General features: G+C 43.0%; 1 protein-coding gene across 1 annotated transcript; it reads right to left on the bottom strand.

The window, feature by feature from the left end:
* Positions 1-2,518: 2,518 nt before the first annotated feature.
* On the bottom strand, positions 2,519-8,132 carry SCG2 (secretogranin II). The gene is made up of 2 exons (XM_064666536.1): positions 8,024-8,132; positions 2,519-4,861 (listed from the first exon to the last, which is right to left on the bottom strand). Exon 2 carries the CDS (start codon positions 4,845-4,847, stop codon positions 2,979-2,981), a length of 1,869 nt encoding a protein of 622 aa, XP_064522606.1. The 5' UTR covers positions 4,848-4,861; positions 8,024-8,132; the 3' UTR covers positions 2,519-2,978.
* Positions 8,133-12,309: the final 4,177 nt, after the last annotated feature.

Raw genomic sequence — 12,309 nt, 5'->3', positions numbered from 1 at the left:
AAATGAGTTTGTTAGAAATAAAGTACTTCATAGGGAGATTAGTTGTCTGCTTTCTGTGGTTTGAAGAGGAAAGGGTACTGATATCACTTTTTAGCTTGAAATCTGTTTGAAGCTTCCATGTAGTTCTGTTATACAATGTGTAATTCTATTATTTAAAGCACGACATCCCTTTTCTTGTTTATGAAGATGAACCACAAACAGTGAAGTCCCTAATGGCTCGCACATACTGCGAATGAGGTGGTCTTCTATGAAGTGATGTAGTTACTCATGCCAAGATTTGAATTTTCCACAGCTTATTTCCTCTTCTACTCAGTGTCTGACAGAATCTGTCCTTTTACGCATAGGTTTGTACTGCTGGTTCCTTAGATCCAAAATGGTTTTTTTTACTGCTACAAAAAGTAGCATTTGGTGTCTCCTTGACGCCCTGCTCATGCTTTGAGCACACACCATAATTTTTTCCTTTTGTTGCCCTCCTTTTAATTTTCACTGTGAAAAAAATGGATAAAAATGTATGTATTTTAGCCATGAGCACAAACCCAGCAGCATGCCTGTATGGTCGTAGCAGGAGTGGTGCAAGGTATTAGCTTTGATGGGTGACTTCACTATCTGCTTAGAGCTAAAGGCAGAGGGCACACATACACTCACATGCTTTAAGGTTAGTGCTACAAAAAGAACACATTGTGTCTCCTTGACACCCTGCTCATGCTTTGAGCTGCCTGAGGCAGAAGAAATGTGACGTTTTAGGGTGTGTGCAAGAGTCAGGGAGAAGATTGTCTTCAGTGAGCTTTGCCCAAGTCCTGCTAAATATATTTTTAATTTTTTTAGTCTGGTATCATGATGGTGTTTACTAAGTGTGTTAACCAGCGTGTTTGCCACCACCGTACGCCTCCAGTGAAGCTGTGACTCCTGGGATCCTGCCCTACCTCGGGCTGCTCTGCAGTGCCAGCCCCACACTGCAGCACACAGGTTGCAACCATGTCCAGGGGACCAGATCCCCAGGCCTGGAGGCTGCAGGAGCACGAGTCCTTCTGTATGGTCATCACAGAGCCCTTGGTCTCTCACCAAGCTGAGCCACGGAATGGCAGACTGCTCCCTGGACACAAATGGAGCCTTTGCAGTCAGCCTTTACAACAAAACTCTTCTTCAGGGAGAAATGTTCTGCAGAGATTGACAGACCACTCCACATTTGGTGTGTGAGGTGAGGCAGTGGGAAGATGCCCTCACTGTGCCCAGGAGAACCGGGCACATGCACGGCCAACTCCATGATGCTGCAGGCAGAACCCCTTCCAGCATTTAGCTACAGCCCTGGAAAAACAGAGTGTCTGTCAAGTGGCTATGGAGTTCAGCTGTGGTATGCTGTCTGAGGGTGTGGATGTGGGGAGTAAGTAAAGTCTCCTGTTTAAATATGACCTTGGAAGGCAAATGTGAAATTGTGAAACTTCTTCACTGAAAACAGCAAACATTTATTTACGTCTCAGTACTCCTGTTTTTATTACTCATCCCCCAGTACTCCTGTTTTTATTACTCATCCCCAGTTTTACATATTACGTATTTAAGTATTAAATGTTACTGATTTGACTGAAAGACATTTTTCTACATTATGAGTATTGTAGGAGCAGTGTTAGGAATAAGGAGACTAAAAATATTAGGAATCAATTTGTTAAAAACACAGTTTTGTTTTGAATAAAATACAGTGATTCCAAATTCCCAGTGTCACAAGCAAGTGAATCTCAGCAGGTTTGTCTTTCTTTAGAAAACAGACATGAAATTAACTATGGTATTTTTTCAGTTTAATGTTTAATGTTTTGACTCGTCCAAGTTACAGGAAACTGGAGGATTTTGGTGTGGCCCAGAGCAAGAGCTCTGACTGAGCTCCTGTCGGCTGCAACTGCTCACAGTAATGGTGGCACTGAAGATGTATTTCTGCAGCCTTTGTACTTTGCTTGATTAGACATTGCCTCGCCAAAAATCATCCCCACCCCACTTAGCAGAGATGAGCTGCTGAAGAATACCACAGGGAAAACCACTTTTAAACTATAATCCTGGAAATGAGCTGTCCTAGTGAAAATCGCATCTGAGTCACAGAGTTACACAAGCACATTTCCTTCTGTAAAAGAGCCAGAACCTTTCCAGACCATCTACTGCAGGTCATAACAGGAGATCACAAGACATTTCAAGTGTCCAAAGTAGTGTACTGAATAACAAAGGTCATTTGTGTACTCATGTATACATGTAATAGATATTTCATGAAAATATTTTTATCAGACAAACCCCTGGTGTTCCTTACAGATGAGTTCCCTGCCTGCCTTTCCTTGGAGCCTGGCACTTTCTTTAGGGTTGCCATCACTGCCCTTAAGGATAAAGCCAATTGGTATTCTTACAGCCCAGAAAACCAGAAGTTTATGCTACCAACTATATTCTATGGGAAAAGTAGTATATTTCAGAAGAGTCATCTGTAGAAGTAAAAATATGTTTCCAATTAGTATGACTTTATCAACTGTCACAAAGAAACACAGTCGATTGTCCAGAAATAATTTATTCATCAACAATAAAACACTGAATAGAAAAAGCCTTGTAAATAAAACTATATATATATAATGCTTTATTTTTTTATTTGATACTCCACAAAAAACACTACAGACAGTAACAAAATAATCCAATTAATCTTAAAAATTTCAAATTATAATTGTCACTCTTCATTTATCATGTTTTATTAACAATGCAAAGGTAATTTGTTTACATATTATAGTTTTACTTGATATCATTAAATTTTTTCTTAAAACACTTGAAGCAATTTGTTGTTTGCCCCATAATTTATAACATATATCAATAAACAATATAACAGCTCTGAGAAAGATATGCAGACTGTTCAATGGTAAATAGTCTACCATAGTTGTTTAGTGGGAGAGCAGGAATAAATCACAACTGAATTGGGATAGAAGTTAACACATTGAAGAGAAATAGTATTTGGGGAACAATTACATGTTTTCCATCGCTCGCTTAGTAATGTGATCTCTTTCAAGCTCTGATTTCTCCTGTTTTAGATACTCTAGCACCTTTGCTAGCATATCCTCATCCAGATACTGCCTGTTCTGTGTGTCATCAGCTTCCCCCGCCATGGAGAGCCTTTTGCTGAGCGAAGCCAACTTGGCAGCCTCCTGTGGTTCCAGCTGATTTAGGTGCTCTCTGATGGCCTGCTCCAGGTGATCATCTTCCTGCAGGTTGCTTTCAGAAGCTGGGACTCGTTTCATCTGGTTCGTATTGATTACTTCTGGGTACTTTGCCAACACCTTGGCCAAGTAATCGGCCAGTTCTTCGTCCTTCTCATTCAGTTTCTCATACTCCATTTGTCGCCTTTCCAAATCGTTCATCCAGGCAGCTTTAGGAAACAGGTGTCCTTTCAATCTTCTGGGAATGTAAGACAGTCTTGGCAAATCATTGTCTTGATTAAGACGATTTAGTAAATAGGAGGGATTCTGATTAGCTAAATTGTCATTTCCCAGAAGACTGACAATATCTTCAATATTGAGGTCTTCAGGTAGATTTTCTGGAATAAGAGGCTGCTTCATGTACCCATTTTTAGAGTTTACATTATTTTTAAATATATCACTCTGTCCTAGATTGGTTTCAGCTATCTCGTCGAGGTCTTCTGGGAATTCTACTTCCTGCTCAGCTTCCAACCTTTCACTCTGAAGCTGCTTTTTTTCTCCAGCTTTCAATATGTCTATTAAATCCTCAGGAGGAATTTGTAAATTCCTTGAGATTTCTATCAGCTGAGCTATAGACTGAGGATCAAGTTGTTTATCCAAAAACATTGATGCTCTTTTTTCCTCAAGTTCTCCAGTCCTTAATTTCCTATTCCCAGCACTACCCATCAGCCTCTTCAGGTAATAATTCATTAGCTTTGAAACATCCTCTGACATTTGATCTTTATTGTCTCTTCTTATTTCATCCTCAAGGAAGTTGAGCTTCCCTGATCTTTTCATTTCATCGTCAATCTCCTCTTCATGTTTATCAATTTCCTCTTTGCTGTCTTTTATCTCTTCCTGGGTTTGGCTTTCTACTTTTTCCTCTATGGGATTCCAATCTTCTCCTCCAACCACATCTTCATAGGCAATGTTATTCACTTTATACACATCATCTTCATCATCTGTATACAATTTCTGGTCCTCATCCAGCCTTTCTTTCTTGTGGTTACTCGGTCCTGCCATCTTCCCCAGCTCCTGAAACACAGACTCCAGCGTGGCAAGGCTTTGGGGGGTGTACTGCTCTTCCACGATTTCATTGGTACGCTTGAAAGGACTGTCTCTTGAACTGTCTTCATAGTGCCCAAGTGGCATTTTGAGATACTTTTGCCACCTCTCAGGCCACTTGTAAGCCTCGTAATCATCACTTACTCCAGCTGGAAAGCTGTTATCTGAACTCAGACCGTAAGGTTTATTCTCCTTTGGGCCAGCTTTTGACTCTTTCTCAGCTTGCCGCAAGGCTTCCAACATTACCTTAACCCACTGGGACTCATCTTCAGTCAAAGAATCCCTTACATTATCTGGTAGGTGAGTCTGATCCTTGCTTTCTTTCTGTTGCAGGAGATATGGGACACTTTGATAAGAGCTGTAATCAGGGCTGCTTTCTCCCTTGTTAGCTTGCTTGCGAAGATCTTCTATGTATTCCAGTGCTTTGATCATATCAGGGTTTGGGAGTCTTTGTAAGTTTTTCATTACATAGTCTGGATCTTTCTGAAGCAGCTGATGCTGCTGGAAGGAAGCTGCATCAACCCAACAGATGAGGACAAAGAAAAAGGTGAGAGTGCAGGCTGCTCCAGGCTGGAGGGTTTTAGTTTCTGCCATATTTAAAATATTTCCTTTAAATAAAGAAGAAAAAGAAAAAAAGAAGCAGTTAACACACGGAGACAGACTTAGGAAACTGAGCTATGCTAGAAATTTCTTATCTTTAAGCTCTACACACTTTATGAACATTAATTTTCCAGTGGCAGCAAAAAAGTAAAAATACCAATGCTATATAGCTCATGAAAGGAATATAGATGCCATTTTGGTTATGAAAATGAAGCTCCTAAATGGTAAAATCAGTGTATCCATATATTTAAATGCTGCTCAAAATATTAATATTAAAACTGCAGACAGAATTATTTTGTGAGATTGCTCCATAAGGCACCTAATTTCATGCCAGGATAATATTTCTGAATGGTGCTAGACTGTAATAAAATTAATGTGATGAAGTGGAGAACATGGCATATAAAATTACTTGCAAGTTTATTTCTGTCATTACTGATAGTGCTATTTCTTCCTTTTTTGCTATTTCATTTAAAAGCCCCATTATTTGTATCACAGGTGAATTTTAATTAATGACTCTATGAGCCACTTTCCTATGGGCAATGATCCCCTATATGAGTGACAAACTATAATTTATCCTAAAGGTACAATATAATTTTACTGAATCCCTTAAAACCCATCTTGGAAATGAGCTCGAGTAGGTAGGTTCTGAGTGGTGATTTCATTCATTTGCTCATTCATTCACTTCAGCAGAAATTGAATCAGGTCCCAGGACAGGCAGAAACACGACCATTGGCAAATTCAGTTAGAATAGATCAGCAGAAGCCCATGTCTGCCCAGCTTACGCCAGTCAACAGTAAACTCTGGAGCAGAATTGGGATAAATATGCCTCCAACTGAATTAAGATGATTATAGCACCACTGTGTATGAGGATACAGCTGTACAAGCCCAGCCTTGCAGGGGGCTGAGCACCCTTCACACGGCACAGAGAAAAACTGGCATCAGTCATATTTCCTAGGAGATGCTCAGGCACTGATACACTTGGGCCATGAGACAGATCAGACTTTTTTCTGATCCACTTACACTAACAAATAAAGTGCAATAACAAGAAAGGAATTATAAAGATAGAAACTGCTTTGATTAATTGACCTATTTTGGTTCCTTTGGTTTTTGGCTTGGTAAAAGCATCCCGTTGAGACATTGGTGGTTCATGACAAACTGAATGAGCTACGTATACCACTATTTACCCACTGCTGTAAGTAGAGAGTGAGCATGAATATGCTCATTTCAGCTCACTTGTAGATTTTTCCGCTCAGTTTTTGTTCTTAACATAATGTGACTTAACTAAATAATTAAAGCACTGTCAGTTCAGAGAGCTGCTGTTTTCCCCTTCAGTGTGCTTAGGAAAACTAACAGTCAGGATAGCAAACAATTTCCCCAAACATTTCTGGCTTCAAGCCTGGATATGTTGGAGCATTGATTTCATGTAGGATTAGTTCAACAGCTAAGAGGGTCCCACCCTTCATATCTGAATTTGCCCTGAAACAAAGCTCACACATCGTTTCACTTTCTGTCACAGAAAAGGCACTAGCCCTGTGCATAAATGTGTGTCTCCATGAAAAAAAAGAAAAAAAAAGGCAATTTGCTACTTTCTGTAGCAAATAAATTAAATTAAGGCTTTCTTTTCCAGCAAAGAGACTGGTTATTAACAGAGTTAGATTGATTAGTGCATGAGAAACTGTCCTTTCTGAAGGGTGGGGGAAGGGAGATTCATTCCATAATCATTTACCAAGCACCTCCCACTCCCAAAGACCAGGAACTCATCCTCCTTTGCTGCACACAATTTGGATTGTTACAGTCTTTGTAAGAGCTGTTGACATCGCATTAAAATCAAAATGTGTGCAGCCAGGCAAAGTTTAGTTTAGTGTTCCACAAGGACATTGCTCAACTGGATATTTCCTTTGCAGGAATAACAGGCCGTTGGCTCCTGTCTTCATATTTTGTGTGCATTTGCCTCTAGGTCAATTTCTACTTCTAATTTATTGGTAGATAATACGTGAAAGCCTTGTCAAATGGATTTGGGAATGATTTATTTTAAAAGCTTTGAGTTTCGGTCATAAATCTTGTCATTAAATATTACTCTAAGGTAAGAGGACTCCTCCCCAGCCCTTCAGATTTTAATTCTTTTTTTTTTTTTTTTTAAAGAGGACATTTTAGACTATCTTTAGGATCTATAGTAAACATTCTCTGCTGTGCCTCTCAAAGGTCAATATACTAAAACGGCTCTTTTGTCTCCAGATGGATAATTGTGAAGCTAGTCTAGATAGAGAGCATATTTTCTCCTCCATTAGCACCTAACAAACAGGAAAATCATCTTTTAGCCAACAAATGAAGATGAAGAAGTTCCTCTTTACAAAATGAGGTAATCATGTTCACAATTTAAAATGTACAAAGGCAATGCAGACTGACAAAAGTTCCCTAAAAAACAAACACAAAAAATAATCTCCTTTCTGGGATGTTTCCATGGTAGCAGTAATTTTTTCTCTCAATCTCTCTCAGCAGTTGTCTCTGATGTGACTGTAATATTTCCAGTGAAAATTTGCTATGAAAACTCATAGGTTTTCCTGTCCCTGCCCTGACAATCTGAGGCAAAATCTAACAGCAGTTTTTCATAAGGTAAATAAATATATCATGCACTCTCCTGCCCGGTTTTCTTTTTTTGCCATAAATAACACGACTGCAGTAAATTTGCCTTGTTTAAAAGCGTCTCTAACCCTGTGCAAGGGACTGAAAACATGAACAAAACAACAACGAGGTGAGCAGAAGGGCACAAACCCAAATCCCCGGCAGTTCTGAGCGAATATAACGACTGTTTGCATACGGACACATCTGGGAAGCGAGTCGGGGCGCTGTTTGCATCCCAGGGAACCTCTCCGCCCGTACTCGGAGTGCCTGAAGTGCCATGTCGGTGACCCGGCACGACTGAACGCCATCGCTGACGGGAGCGCTCTGCCTCCCGTCTTCAGCCACGAGCGATGCTGAGAACGCGTATATAACATATATAATGTGCACAACGATAGGGTCACATTTTACAGAGATAGTTTTCATCGCAAGCCCCAGCCCCACTGCCTCGCTGCGTGGCTTCACCGCTCGCTCGATGTGGGTTCCCCGCCAGTGCCAGCCGAGGGACGGCGGTACCGGGGCTCTTCCATGCCCGCCCGGCGCATCCCTACCTGCCTCTCCTGCCTCTCCCGCCGCTCCTGCCGCTCCCGCCGCCTTCAGCACCGGGACAGCGCCCGCTTATACCGCCCTCGCCCGCACGTCACGGCCGCGCCCCGCCCCGCCCCGCCCGGCCGGCGGGGCCGAGCAGGGACCCCCATCCACCCGGGCGGGCAGCCAGCAGGGAGGGGAAAACCGGGAGCGGCGAACAGGGGGGAAATGGAAAAGAGGGGAGAAGAGTAAAAACGAAAGAGGGGAAAAATAAAACGCGAAAAAAAAAAGGCAAGAGAAGGGAAAAGGGAGGCGAGGAAAAAAGGGGGAAGGGGATTAAAAAGAAAAAAAAAAAAACAAAAAGGCAGACGTGATACAACCATTGCCTTCTGCTTCTCGGCTCCCACGGGCTGGGAGGGGGGACTCGAGAAACCCGACCTGCACATCGGGGGTGGATGAAGATGGCCCTCACCTCCGGGGGTGGGTGAAGCCGACTCACACCTCGGGGGGTGGGTGCCAGCCAAGCCAGCAGCAGGGACACACGCCTAGGGCTGTGGGGCAGGAACGGAGCTGGGGACACGCAGGGGCTGAAGGTGGGTGTGAGCCCAAGTGCGAGGAAAACCCTGTGCACAAGGGTCAGCGTGAGTGTGAGTGCACGTGTGTGTGTGTGCCTGGCTGTGCCCATGCCTCGGCAGGAACCGGCCTTTCAATAGCTATGGCCAGCAAGGCTTTTTTTATTTATTTTCTTTAGTTCACTGACTGAGCCATTGTAGCACAGCTCTGGCTTTGCTACAGGGCAGGGACAGTCCACGGCATCTGTGGCCTCATCATCAGGCGTGGGAGGTCCAGAAGCTCCGGACCAACTACAGGAGGGTGCCCCTGGGGGAGGGAGCTGTGCGGGGGGAATGACACTGCTCCATTGTGTCCCTAAAATAGATGGAAAAACTGAAGCATGTCAGGGAAAGATAAGGCAGAACGTTCCCCTGCCCCGGTAGCCCTCTGCCCTGGCCTGTGGTGTGGGAGGGGGAAAGCTTCCCACTTCTTCAAGGCTCTGCCTCTGTCAGTGGCTGTGGCATGGGTCTGGGACCAGGCTGGCACTCACCCAGATGGGGATGGAGCCAGAAAGGAACTACCCACCTCTGGTACCACTGCCAGGCACCACTGGCGATGCCCTCACAGTTTTAACTCCATTTTCAGCACTCCAAGTGCAAAGGGTAGTGCTTGCATGCCTGGATCACTAGGGTGAGTAAATACTACTATGCCATAAATCACAAAGCACAAGATGTTACACGTTGCTTCAGCTGATGCTCCGGGCTTTCGCTTCTTACTTCTGCTTCCTTTCTATTCCAGGAAGGTTGTTTTACTTTGGCTTTTAAGTAAGGATTCCTTTTATCCAAAAATAAATCTTTCCTGACAATTTTGACCTTTTACAGCACAAAATGGAAAAAAACCCTAGGATGAATATATCTTTCAAACCAATAAATGTTACCAAATTAAATTGTCCTAAGAACAGAAAGGTAGAAATGATTGTAGCCATGAACAGAGACAAAAAGACTATCCTGGCTGCATCTGCTCTAGTTGACATGGGGATCTGGAAATAGAGATCTTTTTCACCTCACACAGTTTTATGAGTAAAATATAGTATCAGTTTTTGTGCTGAAACTCTTCAGCAGCAGCTTGTTTCAGGCCCCAGATACCATCCAACATGCTCACTTTTACCACCAGACCCAGGAAGAAAAGACCCAAACAAAATGTTGCATTAGGGCCTGTGATGGCAACTGTGAAGAAGGGAAAATAAAGGCATCTGCTGCAGCAAGCAGAAGGAAAGGCCCAAGTGTCCCCTGGGCAGCTGGGAACTGTATTGCTGAACACCTCATCCCCTTCATGCCCACAAAACATAGCACTGCAGACATTGCTGTTGCTAATACACCTCAGTCCACAGAGAAAATACTAAGTGTGATCAAAACAAACAAAAAAACAATAACAAAAAACACTAGAAGAAAATTACTTCAGATTTTCAGGATTTTTCTTGTGCCTCTGCAGGTATTTCCATCAGACTCTTGTGCATTCTGCCACCAAATGCCAAGTGCATCTAGCAAATCCTTTGCCATGAAATCATCCTGCTGAACCCCATCCATCTATCCCTGCTCTTTAGATTAGTGCATGTTTTAGACAACCCAGATTAATTAGCACATCAGCGAGATTCCATCCCCCTTAACCCCTCACCTGAGATTTACAGCACGTAAAGTCAGGCAGACACTTGACTTAGGTCTCTACTGTGGCTATTCAGGGTTCAGTGGATAAAATTTACCAAAGGCTGTCTACAATTCAGCTGTCAATTTTACTCCATATCAAAAAATCTTGCCTGGACTTTGCACTTATGACTGGTTGCATCTGCACAACCCTATAAGGAGGGCTCTACTGAATGTACTTTTTTTGTTCGTATTGAATGTATGGCATTCTTTTCCTCAGAATGAGTCATGCAACAGAAAATTTGATCTGTTCTGTCATCAGAAGTTCCGTGGCATTTTATACAAGAGTGTGATCACATCACAGCATCTCTGAATTTTAGGACATTGGATTAGAACTAGCTTAGTATCAACTGCTTAAGCAAAGGAGCTCGGTGATCTTGTTTTTCTGAGTGCACTTTGACTGTGCTGCATCCTTTTGTGGATCCTGGGAACAGACCAGCTATATACACAATGATTTCTCTGAACAGCTTGCCTTGTCACATGCTCTGCCTTATCTAGTCATGCATCATGAGAAGATAAAAGTTAATCAATCACCTTGAACCTTGCTTCAAAGGGCTTTTATTCCATTTCATGTAAGAAAGAGGGCATGGGGGGGGTACTTCACTGCATCAAACAGAGGCCATAGGACTCCAGCCCACACTCTTGTGTCACACTCAGCTGAGACATCATCATCGCCAAAGTAATTGGAGAAAGAAAAGTCAGGTAACTTATCTTCAGGAGAAAGCAAGGTCTGTCATGGTCACTGGTGTCACTGTCCTTGTGCCCAGGCCCTGGGACAGCACCAGCACCAGAGGTGTGATGAACCATGGCCAGAACCACCACTGATCATGGACCGCAGCCTCCCATCACACCTGCCTCCCACCACACCTGCCCAGCTCACAGGAGAGGATGGAACAATGATCTTGCTGTATGACTATCCCAGCAGCAATGAGCAATGTGCAAGCAGCACATTTGTCTGGCTGCTGTAGCCCTTTTCTAAACACCAAAATAGTTTTGCAGTTTGTGCCCTTCACTTCAGCTCTAGCTCACTCCTCCTCTAATTCATGTCAAAGATCAGCACTGCTTAAAAATAAAGCAGGGTTGTGTCAATATTGATTATTTCTCCCCCTTCCTCTGTTTCCAGTAGCAACTAAAAATAATTTACAATTCATTACAGACATGGCATTTCCTGCAGAATAAGTGCCATTGTCAAATTTAAAATTCAGTCCATATCTGACTTGAATATCTGCATTTAGTCTGTATATAATGAGAAAGAGGTTTTTTTCTTCAGAAAAAGCTCATCTGCCATCATAGATATAGATTCGTTTAAATTATTTTAATTTTAAAATACTCGAACTCTGCTTGTGTCTGACATCAGACTTGTTATTTTCTGCTCATGTTGCATGCTTGAGAGATCAATCATATTTGTATGCAAATATTTTTGGCCTCCCTAAATTTAGTGCATAAAAAATGGCTCAAATTTCATTACCAAAGCCATAAGGGGAGGGATAAATACAGCATTCTAAGGAAAAGTAAGGGCTTTGCAGTTTGTAACCACAGTCCTTTAAAAACAGGGATGTCAAGGCAATGGTCTGCTGGCTGTAGATCACTGGGCTTTACTCCAGGCTGCAATGAGATTAAGGAGGTTTAACACCAGCCTGACTGACACGTCTCCCTGAAGGGACGTTTCAAGAACAGGTTTTGATAAGGAAAAACAAAAAAAAACCAAAATCCTTCCTTTTACCCAACATTTACATGTTCAGGATTTCAGGCTGCCTGCTTGTAAAAAAAATTAACCAGGAAGAGGAGCCTTAGGCTAGGCTTGGCTGCCCCCCCTGAGACATGGGGGTGTGCCCACCTCTGCAGCGTGGATGCACCAACCACCTTGCCACTGTCATTGTTTCAGCACCAGCTCCTTGTGCCACTAGTGGGGTTTCCATACTCGTATGCCTGAGGCTTCCTTGGCACCCGGAGAGCCTGTGCAGGTGCCCACAGGAGGAGGTGGCAAGACAGGTGGCAGCTTGGCTGAGGGCACCTGGCAGGCTCTTGTTCCATGCATGCCCAGCAACCTGCACAGC

The sequence above is a fragment of the Pseudopipra pipra genome, chromosome 10 (genome assembly GCF_036250125.1).
Source record: "Pseudopipra pipra isolate bDixPip1 chromosome 10, bDixPip1.hap1, whole genome shotgun sequence".
In the NCBI taxonomy this organism is placed as follows: Eukaryota; Metazoa; Chordata; class Aves; order Passeriformes; family Pipridae; genus Pseudopipra; species Pseudopipra pipra.
Note: the sequence above shows the minus strand (reverse complement) of the source record. Positions and strands in the feature narration are given on the sequence as shown.

Bases quoted from the DNA above. Each gene is read 5' to 3' on its own strand.
- SCG2 (XM_064666536.1), bottom strand. From the start codon at position 4,847: ATGGCAGAAACTAAAACCCTCCAGCCTGGAGCAGCCTGCACTCTCACC.